This window comes from Ovis aries, chromosome 11, assembly GCF_016772045.2.
Source record: "Ovis aries strain OAR_USU_Benz2616 breed Rambouillet chromosome 11, ARS-UI_Ramb_v3.0, whole genome shotgun sequence".
NCBI lineage: Eukaryota > Metazoa > Chordata > Mammalia > Artiodactyla > Bovidae > Ovis > Ovis aries.
In genome coordinates this window covers 35,283,921-35,303,680 of record NC_056064.1, presented here as the reverse complement: position 1 = coordinate 35,303,680, position 19,760 = coordinate 35,283,921, and the positions used below count along the sequence as shown (strand labels likewise).

Here is a 19,760-nt window from a genome sequence, read left to right as displayed (position 1 = left end):
CGCATCAGACTGCTCTACGTAGTAGGGCTTCCTTTGCCTCTCAAGACAAACCTCTCCATGTCTCCCAATCCCCCTTACATTAGAAGTATTTTATTTTGAAACAGTTCACACTTAAAAAAAGGTATATACAACAAATTCCTAAATACTTTTCACCCAGAGACCCAATTCAAGTTATATCACTCAGTCATGTCCGACTTTTTGCGACTCCATGGACTGTAACCTGCCAGGCTCCTCTGTCCATGGGGATCCACCAGAGAAGAATACTGGATTGGGTTGCCATGGGCCCCTCCAGGGGATCTTCTCAACCCAGGGATCAAACCCAAGTCTCCCACATTGCAGGCAGATTCTTTACCATCTGAGCCACCAGGGAAGCCCAAGATTACTGGAGTGGGTAGCTTATCGCTTCTCCAGGGGAACTTCCTGACCCAGGAATTGAACCAGGGTTTCCTACATTGTAGGTGGATTCTTTACCAGCTGAGCTATCTGGGAAGAAATGATCTCCTAGTTTGTCAAATCCAGTGTCTTTTCCCCAACACTTCAGCCTCCTTTATAATATCCCATACCAGCTGACTTCTTAATTTTTTGAAACATTTATTCCCAGATTCTCATTACATTATAGTCTACTGATCCATCTTCTCACCTCTGTGTTCATTGCTTCACATTTTTTTTGGCAACCACCCTTTCACCTTCAACTCTTGTTTTACCCATTCACTCTTCAATGGTTGACTTTTATGCCGACAATTTCTCAAGTTTTATCATGAGTTTTTCACCCTCTCAGTGTTTCAGGCCTGCATTTTGCCTACATGCTGAATATATTCTCTGAGAGTTAGTACAGGGCAACAAACCAACAACTCTTTCTCCAGCTCCTTTCAAGGGCAATCAATTGCTGGGTCCCCACAACTCCCCCTAAACATTCAGTCCCTTTATCCTAGCCATTAACTCTCTCTCCACTATGTTGCTTAATATTATTGCTTTCAGCCTTCCCTATGTACATTTCCCCTCTTACACAGTTAAAACTTTCCTCTGCTATGTACTCTGTTCATGCCAGAAAGCTTTACCAACTTACCCTGTTCACTAAAGAAAACTCAATGTGACCAAGCATTAAAGACTGCACAAATTAATTTCACATCATCTTTCTGTCTACTTGCAGGTTCCATTCTCCTAGTTATTTCTACTATATTGAATATATATACACTGATTTTCTCTTTAACCTTAAGAACTCTAAGACCTCTAGAAAGGACTACCTCCACTCATACGGGATTTGTTTTTCCCTTTTGAACAAAGCTTAGTGAATCAGGGGCTCATATCCCACCTTCAGAGGACCATGCAAACAGCTGGGCTCAGTTGTTCAGATTCTTTCTCTGTAATTAGAATTAACATACAGAGAGACAGCAGTCAAGCCATGGGTTGGAGCTGGCACTGAAAGGCAGTGACACAGAAGGGTGAATGAAGTGAAAGTCTCTCAGTCGTTTCCGACTCTTTGTGACACCATGGACTGTAGCCCTCCAAGCTCCTCCGTCCATGGGATTCTCCAGGCAAGAGTACTGGAGTGGGTTACCATGCCCTTCTCCAGGGGATCTTCCCAGACTAAGGATCGAATCTAGGTATCCCACAATTGCAAGATTCTTTACCATCTGAGGTACCGGGGAAGCCCAACAGAAGGGTGAGAGGCTACCATGTGGAGACAATACGCAGGACACCAGGAGAGAGAGAGAGAGAGAAAGAAGAGTGGAACAGACGCAGAGCAGAGATGGAACAAAGAGGCCCATAGAGATGGAGGACAGCACTAAGTTTGTGCCTTTCCAGGTTTCATCCTTGGGTCCTTCTATGTCAATGAACGTGCCCACTGAATCCTCAGAGTAACTTTTCTAAAGCCCACTTGAGGGGGTTTCTGTTCCTTATAAACAAAAAGCCTGGCCCAGAATATTCAAAGCAACTGGTTTCATATGTACTGTGTGTGAACCTTTCACCATTTCCTAAATGTGGTCTGTACCTTTCGCTCCTGATGCTTTTGTGCATATTCTCATTCCATGGCACAGTTTCCTCCTGAATCTCTTCTTGGCCCAGTTTTTCCCATCCTTCAAACTGAAGTTTTCGAATGTCCTCTCTTCCACAAAGCTTTTCCTGATTCCTCTGAGAAGATGCTCTTCTTTATCTGAATTTCAACAGTACTTGTACCATTCTTGAATCATAGTTGATCTTGTACGTTAAACATGTTTTCCTACAGCTTATCTTGTTCTACAAGACTGTACGCTTTATAGAGTCCAAACCAACCTAGCACTGCAAAAATTCATTTTAAGTATTTTCTGAGTGAAGCTTAATATTCTACTCCCTGGACACTTATTTTCCTTTCACACAGAGCATGACATGATGGTGCTGATTCCCAAATCTGGCTGACTGTCAAGAGTTACACCTTGAGAACTTTTTAATTATTATTTTTTTAGACAAATACAAATATCTGGGTGATCTTTCTTATGATTCTGATTGACCAGGTCTAGAGTAGGTCATGGGAATCTATGTTTTAAATAGCACCAGGTAGTCTGGATCCCTAGTCAGGTGAAAAGGAAGAATAAGGGTTTAGAGTCAGTCTGGTTTAGCTGTGTGACCTTGAACACAAGTGTACAGGACATGGCAGCCATCATAACTTTTTACTTCTTTTGGCTTAAGGCTTAAAGGACTTTCTTTGTGGCTCAGCAGTTAAAAAGTCCGCCTGCAATGCAGGAGACCTGGGTTCAATCCCTCGGTTGGGAAGATCCCCTGGAGAAGGGAAAGGCTACCCACTCCAGTATTCTGGCCTGGAGAATTCCATGGACTCTATAGTCCATGGGGTTGCAAAGACATGATGAACAACTTTCACTTTAAGGCTTAAACTGTGTTGAAATGCAAGTCACAATTTAATTACACCTTTGTTTAAGTGTATTCTGGATCAATAGCTCTTAACCCTGATTGTACTTCAGAATCACCTGAGGACCTTAAAAAAAATGCCAATGCTAAGATTGATTAAATCAGAACAGGAGTGCGGGGTTGGAGAAGAGGCTTAGTCAATAGTATTATTATTTTTTAAAGTTCTCCAGGAGATTTCAATGCCTACTGACAACTGAGAACCACTCTTCCACATCTTTTTGTAAAAACAGTTTCAGAAGAGAGGAAAAAGAGAAAAGAAGCAATAAAGTACTACCAATGGAGGGAAAAAGCACAAAAAGGAAACACAGGATAACTGAGGATAAACTAGCATTGTTACAATTTTGTATTGGACAAGTTCTGACTAGGAAGTAAGTTAAATAAGTATTCTTCCTTTAACTTAGGATATACTTCCATAAAATAAAAGTAGCAGGTTCAAGATAACAATCTTAATAATAAGATATCTACAAAGAAAACCTCTGGTAAGAGAACTCAAATTTATCTTGCAATTACTACTGACATTCTCCCCAGTGAAGACAGAGATGCACCCATTTTAGGTCAAAATGAATGTTAGGGGCCTCCTCCTCCTGTTTGTTGCTGTTCAGTTGCTATGTCCTATCCTGCTCTTTTGCAACCCCATGGACTGTAGTACGCCAGGGTCCTCTATCGACAGGATCTCCCAAGCAAGAATACTGGAGTGGGTTGCCATTTCCTTCTCCAGGGGATCTTCCCAGCCTAGGAATAGAACCCATGTCTCCTGCACTGGCAGGCAGATTCTTTACCAGTTAGCCACCAGGGAAGCCCATTACTTTAAAACTAGTTCCTATAAGTTCATTTCTATAGTTTAAAACCTATTCTCTTACCTTTCTAATGGTCGCAACACATATTGTGGAAAGATTTAATGGGTCTATAGCTTCCAATTTCATTCCTTCCTTGAACCATTCCCCACTCTGGTCTACTTCTTTTACCTAAAGAATTACATGAAAGCACATCTATTGTTACAGGTGTTACCAGTTTAATAATTAAAATAATACCAATTTGAAAAGGTTTACAAGATGAAAATACCAAGTACCTTCTCCTACCTACCTAATATTATAACTCAGACTTCCATTACGGAATAGAGAGAATTCAGGCAAATAGAATTTAAGAATAATTATAATCAATAGTTGTGACACAAATGGATTACAAGGTCTTAATCCTTTTAGGTGAATATATGTAATTGTGATTTCCATAATATTAGGAAAAAACCCACAACCCTCTTTCAAACATAATTTACAAATGAGGGTTCTTATAAAAACTTCTTACCTTAGCAAATAAATGTGGTGGTGTATCAAAATGTCCATCCTGTTTCTTTGTAATATCTACAAGGAAAAGTTACATACTAATCTGTCAGCATTTGTGAGAAGACCAAAAACCACGTTTTTTTGAAGGTTTCAAACTCACAAGGTATGTATACTCTAAAACATGGCAAAAATACGTGCCTTCTACATTTACGGTGAATAATATTCTTTAAAAGTCTCTATCTCTTTAGAGTACATGTGCTATTAATATTAAGTACATTTAGCCAATTAGAATGCTGGGAATTCCCTAATTAGGGAATTACAATTTTAGAAATATGTTTTAAAGTGTTTAGTATTAAGTCTAACCACATTTAATTTTGGTATTTCTACTAACACTGAATGGAAAGGGAAAGGCTATCTTCTTTCAAATGGGCTGGATAAAAAAGTGTAAGAAAACAAATGTAGCTGTGACTGAAAGGGCTTTAGTTTTTACTTGAACATAAGTGGAAGGAATATAAAGGAATTGGTTAGGACATTTAATTTTCTGGTGTGAACCTTCCCTAATTAAGGTAGAATAAGCAGCCCAAGGCAACTGATTTTGATCTTGGCTATTCTGTGGAGAAAAATACCCAGGTAGTACAATTTAGCCTCAATGTTATTTTCAACAGGAATTCTTGTGACAGGTGCTTACCAGATCTTTTGAATCGATGGCCTATGCTTCGAGACCAACCAATATGATGGATTAATGGGCTGTGCATATGGCACCAGAAGTCATCTGTTCTGTCTTCACTCTCTTCATATACTAGTCTTAATCTTCCTCCAATTACACTTTCCACCACTGCCACTCGTGTTCGACACAAATGCCTCTTGTCAACCACCTCTACTCTCATGCAAGGCTTGAAAGGATACTGCATGCTCTCTGAAACCTTGAAAGAAAAGCAGAACTTTAGAGAATTCATGACAAAGGTCTACAAATTAGTAGTCTCCTATAAAAATATCTAGTGCACTCAATAGTTAACATAGGGCATTTGACTCACTAATTGAAACAATTCCTTAAAAAGCTTTGAAGTTACTCCATTTTTTAGAGCTCTCATTTGCCACTTGAGTCCTTTCTAAGGTCTTGTCTTTACCTTTTGTGAGAAATCGGGAGGAAGAGTTTTGGCACCAGTAAGTCGTTTCACTAGAAAAGCTTTCCAGTTTGTATACTTATGCTGAATAGCTAAAAAAAAGAAATAACCAGTTATACTTTAGCAAAGAATAGAACTGCTTCAAAACCTATTTGCTTTAAGAAAAAAAAAAAAGTAACAAATTTCCCTGCAGTTAAAATTCTGAAGAAGAGTAACAAAAATAGGGAAAACAAGTATGTCTTGCTAGCAAATAAGTTACCTGAAATAAAAAAATATTTGCATTAAAGTTCAGATACTTGAATTACAGTAAGGGTAAAGAAGTTACTCACTTCTAGGAGGGACAAGAGGTTTTCCACTTGCAGCGCACCAACCAACTGGATGGATATCAGAACCACATATACTGCACCAGAAGTCCAGACCAGAGTCATTTTCAAATCCTTCATATCTTAAGAGGGCATTGTAACCTGAAACCAACAAAGCAGTCACCACATAATAAAAAAATCAAATGAAATAAAACAGAATATAGCTGCTGGTACTGAGTATCAAATGTCAGTGAGCATCTGCAACAGGTGCAGAGCTTGTGAACAGACAAGACGGCTGGGCCTCATACCCCAGAAATCATTTAGCAGATATTGGGTGAGTCTTAGAAACTGTACTTCTAAGAAGTTCCCAGAGGTGCTTACACTAGTGCTATATGGACGAAACTCTGAGAACGATTTGAACAATGGAATTAGTTTAACTGTTTTCAGAGCACAGCCTATTTTTCTGAATATATTTCAATTTTACCCATAGTTTCTTAAATTCTAGAAAAGAGGAGTGAGAAAGTTCTACCAGGATGCACAGTTTTGGAAATTAAGGGTATTGTGGTAAGTTAATATAACCTTGTTAAGTCACAGAAATCCAGTTAAAGTACATTTCAAAGACACTGCTTTATCCAAGTGATCAGGTGACCAAATTATTTTCAGATAATTTGTATGTGGCTACTTTAAGAGTTTAAATTTTTTTGTCTTGTTGATTTGGAAGTAAGATTCGAAAATGCCAGGTAAAAAAGTTCAATGAATACAAATAAAGATATGTGAAATCACTTAAAATCTACATGTACTAAACAAACAGGGTCTTCCCAAGTGGTGCAGCAGTAAAGAATCTGCCTGCCAGCGCAGGAGATGTAGGAGACTCGGGTTCGATCCTGGGTCAGGAAGATCCCCTGGAGTAGGAAATGGTAATCCTCTGCACTATTATCTCCTGGAAAATTCCATGAACAGAAAAGCTTGGGTGGGTTACAGTCCATGGGTCACAAAGAGTTAGACACAGCTGAGTGACTAAGCACGCACGCACTAAACAAATGGAAAGACTTATTTCCTGGGAAGAACAAATAGTATATAATATATACTGTTTATAATTTAATAAACCTTATCTTTTTAGTATTTAAATAGACAAACTTTTATTAAAACATACAACAGTAAAGAAAATAAGAGTATCAAATATCATTTCTTTAAAGAAACCCTCTGATGTATGTATAGCCACCCATAACCAGCTTTGTCATCTCTTCAAGCTTGTCTTTGACAAAGTGTTTGTTTCTTTCCTTATTTAAAATATTTTCCTCTCAGTGAAATAAAAGCTATATGAGAAAGTATTTTCATTGTTTATTCCTTTTAATAAACCTTATGTTGATAACATTAAAAAGTTAAGGTCTTTAGTGGAATAAAAAATGCCCAATAAACTTGTATTTCAGGCTGGGAGCTAAGTTTAGTTAGCATTTTCATGTGTTAATACTTAGGTTTTGAAAATTTATAGCATTAAACTTTTAGTTTTAAAATTCAGTAATTCACAGAACAACTCATGACTTGCTAACTGTTTCTAAGTTCTGGGTTCATGATCAACAACAGGCTCACTTCTAAAATGTCATTAAAGTGGCTTAAAATGAGATATATGTTGCAATTAGATATAGCAGAAGTATAAAACCAGAGATGGAAGATAGAAATAATTACTGAGTATTAAATACATTGATCTTTAGAGCCATTTATATGCAAGTGATTTAAATATCAAGCAAAAAATATATATTGCTGTTTTAAACAAGGTACAGGGAATATTTAGATAATGTCTATATAGCTGGGGGCTTCCCTGGTGGTTCAGATGGTAAAGAATCTGATTGCAATGCAAGATTTGATCCCTGGGTCAGTAAGATCCCCTGGAGAAGGGAATGGCTACCCACTCCACTATTCTTGCCTGGAGAATTCCACAGACAGAGGAGCCTGGCAGACTACAGTCCACGGAATTCCAAAGAGTCAGACAGGACTGAGCAACTAACACTTTCACTTTTTCACTTACATAAGCTGGGGAAATGTTTCATGGAAAAGGTAGGAACTGTACTGGGTTAAATAAGGTAAGTGAGAGAGTGAGAATGAGAAAAGGAATGAAGGTGACATAGAATATGTTATATGAGAGAGAAGGAAAACTAATCTCAGCAGAACAGATCTTTTACGTCGGGGAACAATAAAAAATCTGTTCAGTGGTGTACAGTGAAACTTAACAATAGTTGTAAATGCTGACCATCCTGATCCTTTAAGGACAAAGAAGGCGCTAAAGACAGAAAAATGGAATTGAGATCATTTTTAGGTAAATTAAGTCTATCAGCAGTACACAGGGTGGAATAGGCAAGGCATTTTTGGGAAGATGGCTGGAGATAAGACTAGAAAGAGTAGGATGAGTAAGATACCTCTTCCAGTAATCACAGGATACCTTTCATTATCTGAGTGGCTGCTCCTCCTCTGAAGTATCACAGTATCCTACTATACCACTTACTAAGCACCTTATCATAAAACATATTCAATATTTAGCAGATGTACACTCACCAAAAAAATCTTTTAAGTTTGCACATCACCTGTCCACAGGGTCTAACATAGTAGATACCTAACACATTTACTTTGTGGGCTGGGATACATGGAAGAGGTGGGACTGAAGAAAATATAGTACCCAAAATAGATGAAATTTTCATCATTAGTTTACTTCTGATATTATGGACCGTATCACTTTTTTTTAATACTTTTTGTTACTTTCTGAAATATTTCCCTGTATCAGAGGTTGAGGAAACTATAGGGCCCGCAGATTTGGCCTACTGTCATCCATAATAGTTTTTACATTTTTAAATGGTTGAAAAAAAATTAGATGTAAAGTAATATTTTTTGATATGTAACAATTACATGAAACTCAAATTTTAGTGCCCATAAATCAAGGGTTACTAGAACACATTCATTTATGCCATGCCTGTTCATTTATGCGTTGCTTTGGCTGATCCTATGCTATGATAGAGTTAAATGGTTGTGACAGAGACTGCTTTGGTCACAAAGCTAAATATATTCACTGCTTTGCTTTGTTTTTAACAAAAAAAAAGTTTGCTAACCTTTGCCCTATATCATACTTACTTGGCAATATTTGAAAATTTACAAAAATGTTTTCTTACAAATTACAAATACACGTGATTTTTTAAAGTGAATTATTATGCATGTTTTTCACCTGCTAATTTTACTATTCCAGCGATCCAGAAGACTTTGGTAGGTAGGCTGCAGTCTGTATTGGGAACTTCTACTCTCACATTTTCTGAGATATCACCCCAGCAGGTCCCCATAGGTGCCTGTCATATAAAAATTATTAAATTATCATCTTATTAAATAAAGCCTAAAACATATGGTTCAAAATTAAGCACTATTATTCAATCATGGTAACATTAAACTAAAAATACCATTTAATTCATTCTTTTTTCCTAAAAATATAATTGTTATCCCTTGCATCACAGAATTCTATTTAGAAAAAGCCAGTGTCAGGGACAAGCTCAAGACGAAGAGAATTCACATATACTAGAACTGATCTATACCCAGTTCAAAATTCAATAGTGCTCAAATATAAGACTTGAGAGCAATTTTTATAAATGCCAAATTACAAACTTGATATTAGGTTTCACAGGAAAAAGTTGACTTAAAAATTCATTATTTTATCATGAACTGAATGAATGTACTTTACCTTAACCTCTAATTTTAAAAGATCTGGCTAAAGAGTAGAAAGAAAGAATTTCAATCAGCAATGTGGTTTCCAGTAACACAGAGAAACAAAACTTAGTTATCTGTATTTTCAACTTCAGTTAAGTTCGCAGAACAGAAACATAGTCTGTTACAACAGACTTGTGGCAAAAGCACCAGATAAAGTTGTTAAAACGGTGAAGTTAAAGAGATTTTGGAGAATCGTACATAGTAAATTATTAAATGATTTATTATTTCAAAATTTCTCACGCAGGAATTACAATAAACAAAGAAAACTTTCAATGTTAGATCTGATAGTAATCAGCCTCCACACAAATGGTTAAGATGGGGACGTAGAAAACTAATTAAATGAATATCATGAAGGGATTTGCCAACATTTAGTGTGTTTCCAAATTACAATTTCCATTATATTTTAATCCTTAAATTTGAGGCAGTTTATCATTATTTGGAATTTAGCAAAGGCTAATTAAACCAAAATGAATTTAGGAATTTAAATGCTGATAATACCAAACAGTCTCTGTGGCCCTTGATAATCAGCTCCTCATTAAATACAATTCAGAACCCTGATCACAAGAAGTATTAGGTAAGGATGTAAAAGACTTGATAACATGAACAAATCAGGAAAAGACAAAATAGCTTCAAAGCTAAAAGATGACTAAACACAAAGATATCCAAGAGTCACGCAAACTAGTCCATCTGAACACTGGACAAATGTCTTCCATGCAAGGCTGCTCATCTTGGGTAGTCGCTAACCCAAAAGGGGGTTAGCTTAAAACAGTACTCAACCCATATGCTCTCAACAGCTTAAGGAATTTCTGAAGGACAGGAAGAAAATGTCAAATAATACTGAACTAGGATAAGTCTAGAAACCAAACACAGAATCAACTTATGGCTATTTCTTTAAGTAGCAAGCAAAGAATATACTTCAATCACTTGGATACAGTGGCCTATCTCAAGTATTTCTAATTCTGGAAGGATACACGTAACTATCTTCCTGAGCTGTACAAAAAATAATACATCCACTATGACTACCTCTTTCTGCTATTTTTAAATGGAAAGAATGGACTCTTCAGGTTCTGCTATCTCCCCCTATATCATTCTAGACTGTAGGGCCATCCCTATTGCCAGCAGATATGATCAGAAAAGGAGAGGCTGGAAGGAAGATAGGTAACAGATTAAGCTACCATATATTAACACAAAGACCATGTATTAATTTCTGTGAGGATAAACCAATTTCAGCAGACAGATGTAGTGGAATGTATGCATTAAATTAAGGCAGGATATCCATTCCTCTTTGTTTGGCTGCCAAGCCTTATGAAATGGGCTTTATTTTTCATTAAGAAGGAAGACGCCATGGTTATGCTGACAAGCTGTGTGTAAAGATGAGCACACTGCTAAAAGAATTTGGCATATAGGACTCCCTTTTGAGTTAGGTGTGACAATGTCATACTGACTTTTTTTTTTTTTAAGTCTTTTAACAATTGTTTCAAGAAAATAACTTTTATTCACATTTTATTAAAAAAAAAAAACAAGTGTCAATATGCTTGCTCACTTAGAAAATAAAGTTAATGCTCACTTTAGTTGGGGGATGTTATGTTTCCGTCCCTACAGTCTGGATTGGTATAGGAGAAAGTAGCAGAAAGTGACATTTGTTCTTGCCTGTAAGGTTGTGGTTCTGCTAGGCCCTCTTAAACCAATCCATATGGTTCACTCTAAGAAAAAAAATGAACAAAAACAATAACAAAAAGAGCACAATCGTCACTGCATAGTATGTGCTCAATGTGTTGAAATAATAAAGGAATTTTAAAGATACAGCTGCCCTTTTGTTTAAAATGGATATTCTTAAGTGTGGAAGACTAAATGACCCAGGGCTCGAGAGCCATCTTCAGCCAAGTCATCTGTCTTCTCTTGCTGGCAGGAGGGATACCTCTGAAAGTCTGGATTGGCATAGCATGGACTAGCAGAACCATCATTTACAGGTAACAACAAATTTACCTTCCAGACTCAGGACGAGAGGTCCACCTCAGGTTCCTCCCAAACCAGGAAGATCTGCTTCATCACTTCCTGCTCCAGGGCCACTCGTGAGGGCTATCTGGGAGCGACTCTCCTTCCCTGCAAGGTAAGCTGTCATCAGGTCCTGCAGGTCATGGCCAAATCCAAATGCTGAGGGCTCCCCAACACAAATGTATGATAACCTCCACCTGACTGTACGTAAGAAAGTAACTGGATGGGATTCTTACTTTTTCTGTACTTTAAGAACAGTCCCAGATAGTCCAATAGCCCAGATGGCTAGTATTTAGACTCTCAGAAGACTGACATATTACACACATGATGCTTTGCGGGAGAAATACAGATTTCCCTCCACAGAGCGGAAAACCTGTAACTTTTGATAATCACAATCTTCAGTAGTAACAGAATTCAAGCGGGCAGGAGTTAGCCCTGAAGTTGTACACTGGTAACTATTATTGATCCTAATAATGATATGGCAAACGTACAAAAAGCCACTATTTAAATACTTTGACTAATAGGCATATGATGACTAAAGCGCAGCTAGGAGAGAAAGATAAGCTATTATACGGCCGAAAAGGGGAAAAACATGATAGGAAATTGACTAGAGAAGAATTCGAAGTCCTCAATGTCATTTGCTGGAATTGACAGAAAGTAGGAACAGAAAAATGAAACAGTTCCCTCTTTCTCTGAAAGTCCACTCACCTTTTGATTTGATAACAGGACCTACTTTTGGGGTTGGGTCATAGCAGGAGGGCTTCCCAAGTGGTGCTAGTGGTAAAGAATTGACCTGCCAATGCAGGAGACTTGGGAGATGGGAGTTTGATCCCTGAGTGGGGGTGATCCCCTGGAGAAGGGCATGGCAACCCACTCCAGTATTCTTGTCTGGAGAATCCCATGGACAGACGAGCCTGAAGGGCTACCGTCCATAGGGTTGCAAAGACTTGGACACAACTGAGGTGACTTAGTACGCACGCACAATAGCAGGGGGATGGGAGTACAAGGAAAGTACAAAGTGAAAATAGGGTGCTTGGGGTGAAAATCAGATTAAGAATGAGGGAATGCTGGACTTCCCTCATGGTCCAGTGGTTAAGAATCCACCTGCCAATGCAGGGGACGTGGGTTCAAACCTTGGTCTGGAAACCCTAGCCGTGGGGTAACTAAGCAGGCATGTGCCCCAACTACTGAAGCTAGTGTACTCTTGAGCTCAGGTGCTCTCCAACAAGAGAAGTCACTGTAATGAGAAGCCTGCGCACTGCAGCTAGAGAGAAGCCCCTGCTAGCTGCGACTAGAGAAGGTCTGCGTATAGCAACAAAGCCCAGCACAGCCAAAAATTAATAAGTGAATAAATAAAGCTAAAAAAAAAACGATGGCATGCTAGTGCACGTAAAAAGAGAAAGGAAGCAGTGGTTACTAATTTGAATAGCATAAAGTAGTTCATAATTTTTAAAAAATATTAAATGAAAATAATCTAGATTACTTAGGCCTTCCTTGAAACAGATTATTTTTATTATATTTTATTATATATATCAGAAGCCACTGCTTTCCTGCAGAGAATTTATTTTGTGGCAACACAATAGCTAAATTAGAGTACTAATAAGTACCAGAAACTAAAAAGTTCTACTTCCATTAGAAAGAAACTCTGCGATCTAGGACGACATACTGATAACTCTACCTTCAGTTAAAAAGGATGTGGAGTCATATTTATTTTCAATGGAGTTATGTATGCATGGTTAAAGCTAGGGGAAGAAAACAAAGAATAGTTTTATTTGAAAGAGACTGTTTTCCTAATAAACACAGACCCAAGTTTTACTAATAAACCATTGTAACCACACATACACAAACAAAAAGCCTTTTTTCTCCTTTATATATATACTCAAAAAATACTTTTAATACCTGTTGCAAAGAAATATTTATAACCTTATCCCTTTCAAAATAGCTGGACCAAAAGAGAGGATTAGAGAACATCATGTAAGCAATACAAGCTATTTGTGGAGGCAAAGGACCTTTTTTAAAATTACATAACTACAACTATTTTCAAGGGAGAAAAAAAGTAGGATGATTACATTTCTGCTTTCAGCAAGGACAGTATCAATAAACTGACATCAGAATATATAGTTCAGGTACAAAACAAAAGAAATTTGAAGTCTGTAAATTCGTAATTAAAGGCATATGATTTTAGCTTTTTAAGATTCATACACATTTGATATTGAAACATTTTGGCCTGTGCTGTAATGCTTCAGTTCAGTTACTCAGTCATGTCGGTGATGCCATCCAACTATCTCATCCTCTGACGTTCCCTTCTCCTGCCTTCAATATTTTTCAGCATCAGGGTCTTTTCCAATTAGTCAGCTCTTCATATCAGGTGGCCAAAGTATTGGAGCTTTAGTATCAGTCCCTCCAATGAACATTCAGGACTGATTTCCTTGAGGATTGACCAGTTTGATGTACTTGCAGTCCAAAGGACTCTCAAGAGTTTTCTCCAACACCACAGTTCAAAAGCATCAATTTTTCGGTGCTCAGCTTTCTTTATCGTCCAACTCTCACATCCATACACAGCTACTGGAAAAACCATAGCTTTGGTCGGGAAAGTGATGTCTCTGCTTTTTAATACGCTGTCTTGGTTGGTCATAGCTTTTCTTCCAAGGAACAAGCATCTTTTAATTTCATGGTTGCAGTCACCATCTGCAGTGACTTTGGAGCCCCCTCAAATTAAGTTTGTTACTGTTTCCATTGTTTCCCCATCTATTTGCCATGAAGTGATAGGACTAGATACCACGATCTTAGTTTTCTGAATGTTGAGTTTTAAGCCAGCTTTTTCACTCTCTTTCACTTTCATTAAGAGGCTCTTTAGTTCCTCTTCACTTTCTAACATAAGGGTGGTGTCATCTGCATATCTGAGGTTATTGATATTTCTCCCTGCAATCTTTAAAGAAATATTCTACTTGATTTTTTTTTTTATTTTGGCCATGCTGTATGGCTTGTGGGATCTTAGTGCCCCTACCAAGGACTGAATCTGGGCCATGGTAGTGAAAGTCTGGAATTCTAATCACTAGGTACCAGGGAACTCTCTATACTTGATACTATAAGGAAATAATGGGGAATAGAGTGTAAATATTTAAAAGACTATGATATTAGAAAAGTTAAGAATGCTTTAAGGCTAAATATTCTGCATACATATAGAACAACTCTCTTGGGTTCAAACATAAATGCCAATAGGAGAAAACAGTCTGTGAATTTCATTAACACAGGGTACCTAACTGGAATGCAGTACTGCAGAAGTACTTTGAAGATTTTTCCACAGTTAGTAAAGTAAGGTTACTGCTTTTAGAAGCTGTGAAATAAAAACATAGATTAGTTTCTGGCCCTGTTCTTGGTATAGAGGTTTCATAGCCTTCATAATTTCCTAAGTGATAGCTGATAGCACTAGGTATATCTTTTGTTCTAATATTTGATCTTTGACCTTGATTCCAGACACAGAGTTCCTAAATCCTTTGCAATTTCTTGGATGACAGCAGTGTTTTTTGTTCTAATGAGGCATCTCTTTGTGGGCCCCTAGATAGTTTCAGGATGGGAGCTGGTTACCATACAGATCAAACTCTGATTAAAAGCTTCTTGGAATTTTCAGCCCCATCACCCATCTTCCAGAAAAGGGAAAGGAGTTATAGGCTGAGTTAATGATCCATTATGCCCAAGTGATGAAGCCTCCATAAAAATCCCAATGCACAGAACTGGGCTGGTGGATGAGTAAAGGTGCTGGGAGAGTGGTGCACGTGACAGAGCATGGAGCCCGTGCTCCTTCTCACACACCCTGTGCTACACATCTCTTCATCCGGTTGTTCATCTCTTATTATATCCTTAATGGTAAGACAGTAAACCATTTCTCTGAATTCTGTGAGCCATTCTAGCAAATTATCAAACCCAAAGAAGGGGTCATGGGAACCCTGATTTATAGCTAATCTGTCAAAAGCAGAGGTGACAATGTGGGACTTGCAACTGGGAGTGGAGTGGCAGCAGTTTTGTGGGACTGAGCCTGTAAGTGTGGCGTCTGATGACGGTTCCAGACAGACAGTGTCAGAATTAAACTCAACTGTAGGATACTCAGCTGGTGTCAGAGAAATACTTGATGGGCAGAAAACCCACTCATCTGGTATCAGAAGTACAGTATTGGTAGTTGTGTTAAGGTGAAACACCAAAGGGTTTTTCCTATAGGGGCTTAATTCAAAACCATTAAAACAAAACAAAAACAAGGGCTTCCCTGGTGGCTCATTCATTAACAATCTGCCTGTCAATGCAAGAGACCGGGGTTCAATCCCTGGTCTGGGAAGGTCCCGCATGCCGTGGAGCTACTAAGCCTATGCACCACAACTACTAGAGCCCGTTCCAAAGCCCGGGAGAGGCAACTACTGAGTCCATTTGCCCCAACTGTTGAAGCCCATGTGTCCTAGAGCCCATGCTCTGCAACAGGAGAAGCCACGACTGAGAGGCCTGTGCACTGGAACTTGAATTTCTCTCTGCAACTAGAGAAAAGCCTGCACAGCAACGAAGACCCAGCTGAGCCATAAATAAATAAATAGAATTAAAAAGAGAATAAAACAAAAACTGCAGGTTAAAGCCCAAAGTTGAAAATGTCAATCCAGCTACTGAAAAAAGTAGCAAGAGCTTCTTCGTTTATAATAAGAGATGGAGTAGATGAACTAGATCATTTTTAAGTTAACTTACAGCTTTGTGATGCTATGATTTAGTAATAATTTAAAATGATATTACCTAACACTTGAAATAAACACAATACTGTAAACAACTATACTCCAATATAATTTTTTAAAGAAATGATATTACCAAATTTAGTGGTTTCCAACCACAGACACTGCCAAAGAAGGGAAACCCAAGAGTCAGGTGCCAAGGCTCCAGTCAATTCATTCTACTCTTTCCAGACCAACTGGTAAAAAATTCATTTATCCTAGCTATGTTTATTAGAAAAAAGAGGAATTGTAATGCTTAAAAAAAAGAAGCCTGAAAACTATCACCTAGATAAAATGAAAGTTGCATCAGATATACAGCAATAATATGCTGATTTCTAGTAGATATATTTAATGACAACTTGACTCCATTTACACTGATAATTATGAAGAATGTCAAGTTATTGAGTGATTGACTATATAAACCATTACACATAATTACAGCAATATTCAGAGACAGTATCGTCCTATGACATAATTTGCAGAAACTTTTCAGAAATTTAAAGATAGACTATGGTAAAGAGGAATTCCACTGAAATTCTATGTTTTTGGAACTAATCATAATCATTTTTAAGTATTGGAATATATAAAGTATTTACCTGAGGTCCTTAGTGCATAAGAGGTTGAGTTATGTTAAAGAAGCAGGCAGGCAAATTTGTGACACCACCCTACATTCAAGTCCTGGTTCAATCAGAACAGTTCTGTTTCCATGTTTTTAGACTGGTTTTTTTTTTTTTTTTTTTTTTGCAGTACTGCATGGCTTGCAGGATTTTAGTTTCCCAACCAGGAATGGAGCCTAGGACCCACCAGTTAAAGCACAGAGTCCTAATCTCTGGAGTGCCAGGGAATTCTCACAGATTTAATGTTTTTAAATATTATGCTTGTAAAAAGAATCCTCTCAGAGTAGGGAAAGGCTCTTAACCTGTGCTCAAGTTGGAGACAATGCAGGTATAGAGTGTGGAGGAAGGGGCCTTGCTGATGAACAAGCCTTAGAGCAGGCATCAAGTGTTAGAAGACTGGAAAACTGATGAGTCAAGGCAGGACCCTGTGCTTGTACCTCCTCCTAGCAATAATAAAACTAAAAGCTAGTAATTTCCCTTGGAGGCCACAAAAACTGTTTATGGGGAAGAACCATGAGGAGTCAACTCTAAAGGACAAAATCAAGTACAACAGGAAGTCCCACCTTCTAAATCAAATTACTTCAAATAAAAATGCTGGTTAAGGCAAGAAAGCAAACTCATTTTGCACTAAAATACACCAAGACATTAAAAACAGAAAATGTTTCCTAGTTAATAAAACAGTAAAGGAAGACGAGTGGAGCAGGAAGGCACTGGGTGACAGATACTCTGATTATAAATGAGAAAAAAGAGATCCCATAGTATCCTTATTAACCATACAGCTAGAGCTAGCTACTGTATTCTTTTTTCAATTGTAGAAAACAAATTTCAATTTGTTTTTTGTAAAACAAAAAAACAATTTCATTACAACAGAGATTTTCTTGCAAAGAACTTTAACACAGTATTACTACTCAAAGATACTGACATGAAATAAAATATTGTTATCTTGGGACTTGGAAATACTATTTTTAAAATATTCTGACTACTTATATAAAATAGCTGGACATGGGTTATGATATTAAACCTAGGAAACCAAAATACTAAATAAAGATAGAAAAAGAGATAAAGGCTACTCAGAAGGAAACAACAAACACATGTTCCAGAAGGCTGCAATGGAAGAGTTATTAAAAATAAGGACTTAATCTAATTCTGGTATTCTTTGTACCAGGAAAGAACTCTCTCAAGAGAGGAGAGTTAGATTTGTTTTGTGATTCTCATGAAAGCTACTGGGGCCATATATTCAACATCTCTCACAAGTATGACACCACTACCAGCATTTCAATAAAATGTATCAGCTACAGTATATTGAAGTGTCTGATTCCACTGAGGCTGGTTCATAGCAGGCCACTGACTAAGGGCTTAGCATCTGTACTTTCAAGAAAGAAAAGTTAGCAAATGAATGAATTTGGTTTTAACTTTTATTTCTACCACTGAATTACTATGCTTGGCCTTGATCAAGATCCTTTACTGGCCACAAATGAATTAAAATGTATTTTGATTTCCACAGCAAGAACTCAAGCTCAGTTTTGTTCACATGCTATTATTTAACAGGAAAGCCCTAAGTTAACAATATGTTAAGTATACACAAAACTTCACTCATTAACTTTCTAAATTCTTTTCTTCTTATACACAGTCAGTAGCAGATAGAACCGTCAAATATAAATTAAAACTTATAGGTTAAAAAAGTATTGAAGAGAATTAAGCACAAATAATTGAATCAAAAGGAATTAAATCAAAAGGAAAGAATTTATCATTAGATACATTTTAAACATAACTCTCAATTACTTCAAATGTCTGTGACAATCTACTTGTTAAAAAGAACATGCTGCAAAAAATAATTTCACTCCACAATACTATATTGCTAATAGTTCCTTCTTTGTTTTTGTGATTTTATATTTGTGACCAAACAAAACTAGATCTTTCCTCTTCTCAATTATTAGGTCAAATCACAAAAATTTAGGTAACATACAATGGATGGTTTCTATGAGGTTGAACCATATGATTTTGCTAATATCCAACTATTTTTGATACATAAAACAAGTAATTTTATATGGTTCAACTTAATATGAAAATTGGATGAGACTCATGCCTTCCCCACTTAAGATAATTTCAACTTGCAATGTCTTTAAAGGAAACCTTTATTTATAAAACTTAAGGTTATATAACTATTAGTAAGTACAATAATTAATAAAAAAGAAACATTTCCATTATGATGTATAAAATAAAGACCTTCTAAGGTAAGATGTTTAAAAAATGCTACTGTGTCTTCAGATTTAAATGATGACTAAGCATTTCAATACAAACAGAAAATTCCATACTCACATGTTTAAAGCAGGTAACTGGAGCTGCTATAAAGCTATTGCTATTGATGTAGTTACCCCAGTTGAAACCTTCTGTGGAGACTGCTGCTGAAATAAAATAAGTTTAGATATATTGGAGTTCTCAGATTGTTTATTTGTAAGAAGGTTATTACTTTATAATGTGAAGTGACACAAATTTATCACCTCTAAATTAAGTTTTTTCCTATAAAGATAAAACTTCTATAAACAAACATGAACTTTAGCATGTATCATATTTGCAAACAAATAGTTTTAACTTTTCTACACACAAGGTATGCTCCTTGGGAAGTGAGGCAAGAGCTCTGATTATAAAAAACAAAGAACAACTGAAAGAAGATATGTTCAGGATAACAAACACTGTTCTGACTGCTCCTGTGTTTTATTCCCATGCAGCTCTAACTGCACACTTCACTGAGATTTCTATCCAGTATCTACCACCTAATATTTTCACTATGGCTCCTTACTGTCTTTCTCCCTACTTACTGCCTTGCTTTTACATTCCTATTAAGAATCTTTCTGTTAAAAAATATCCTTTCCTCAATCTCCTTCTCTTTTTACTCTCTTCTCCTCAATCCCTTTGAAGCCTAATAAATGTCATATTTCTTTGCCTTATCACAACGTTTCCCACTGTTCACAGCTAGAGAATCAATCCATAAAAAATAAATAATACACCAAATAAAGAACAGTATTATTAAGGAGACTGTCACAAGCACCAT

At 37.0% G+C, this 19,760-nt stretch overlaps 1 protein-coding gene across 15 annotated transcripts in view; it reads right to left on the bottom strand.

Moving 5' to 3' along the window:
- Positions 1–19,760, bottom strand: part of MBTD1 (mbt domain containing 1) — a 69,873-nt gene that overhangs the window by 14,079 nt on the left and 36,034 nt on the right. For 10 of the 15 annotated variants that reach the window (XM_042255778.1, XM_060395515.1, XM_042255775.1 and 7 more), the window contains 7 exons: positions 19,028–19,113; positions 8,822–8,939; positions 5,638–5,772; positions 5,312–5,400; positions 4,873–5,107; positions 4,207–4,262; positions 3,765–3,869 (listed from right to left, as the gene is read on the bottom strand). In XM_042255778.1, the coding sequence (XP_042111712.1) occupies positions 3,765–3,869; positions 4,207–4,262; positions 4,873–5,107; positions 5,312–5,400; positions 5,638–5,772; positions 8,822–8,939; positions 19,028–19,113 (824 nt within the window). The remainder of the gene's footprint in view (positions 1–3,764; positions 3,870–4,206; positions 4,263–4,872; positions 5,108–5,311; positions 5,401–5,637; positions 5,773–8,821; positions 8,940–19,027; positions 19,114–19,760) is intronic. The other 5 variants (XM_060395516.1, XM_060395520.1, XM_060395518.1 and 2 more) reach the window with 1 other exon arrangement.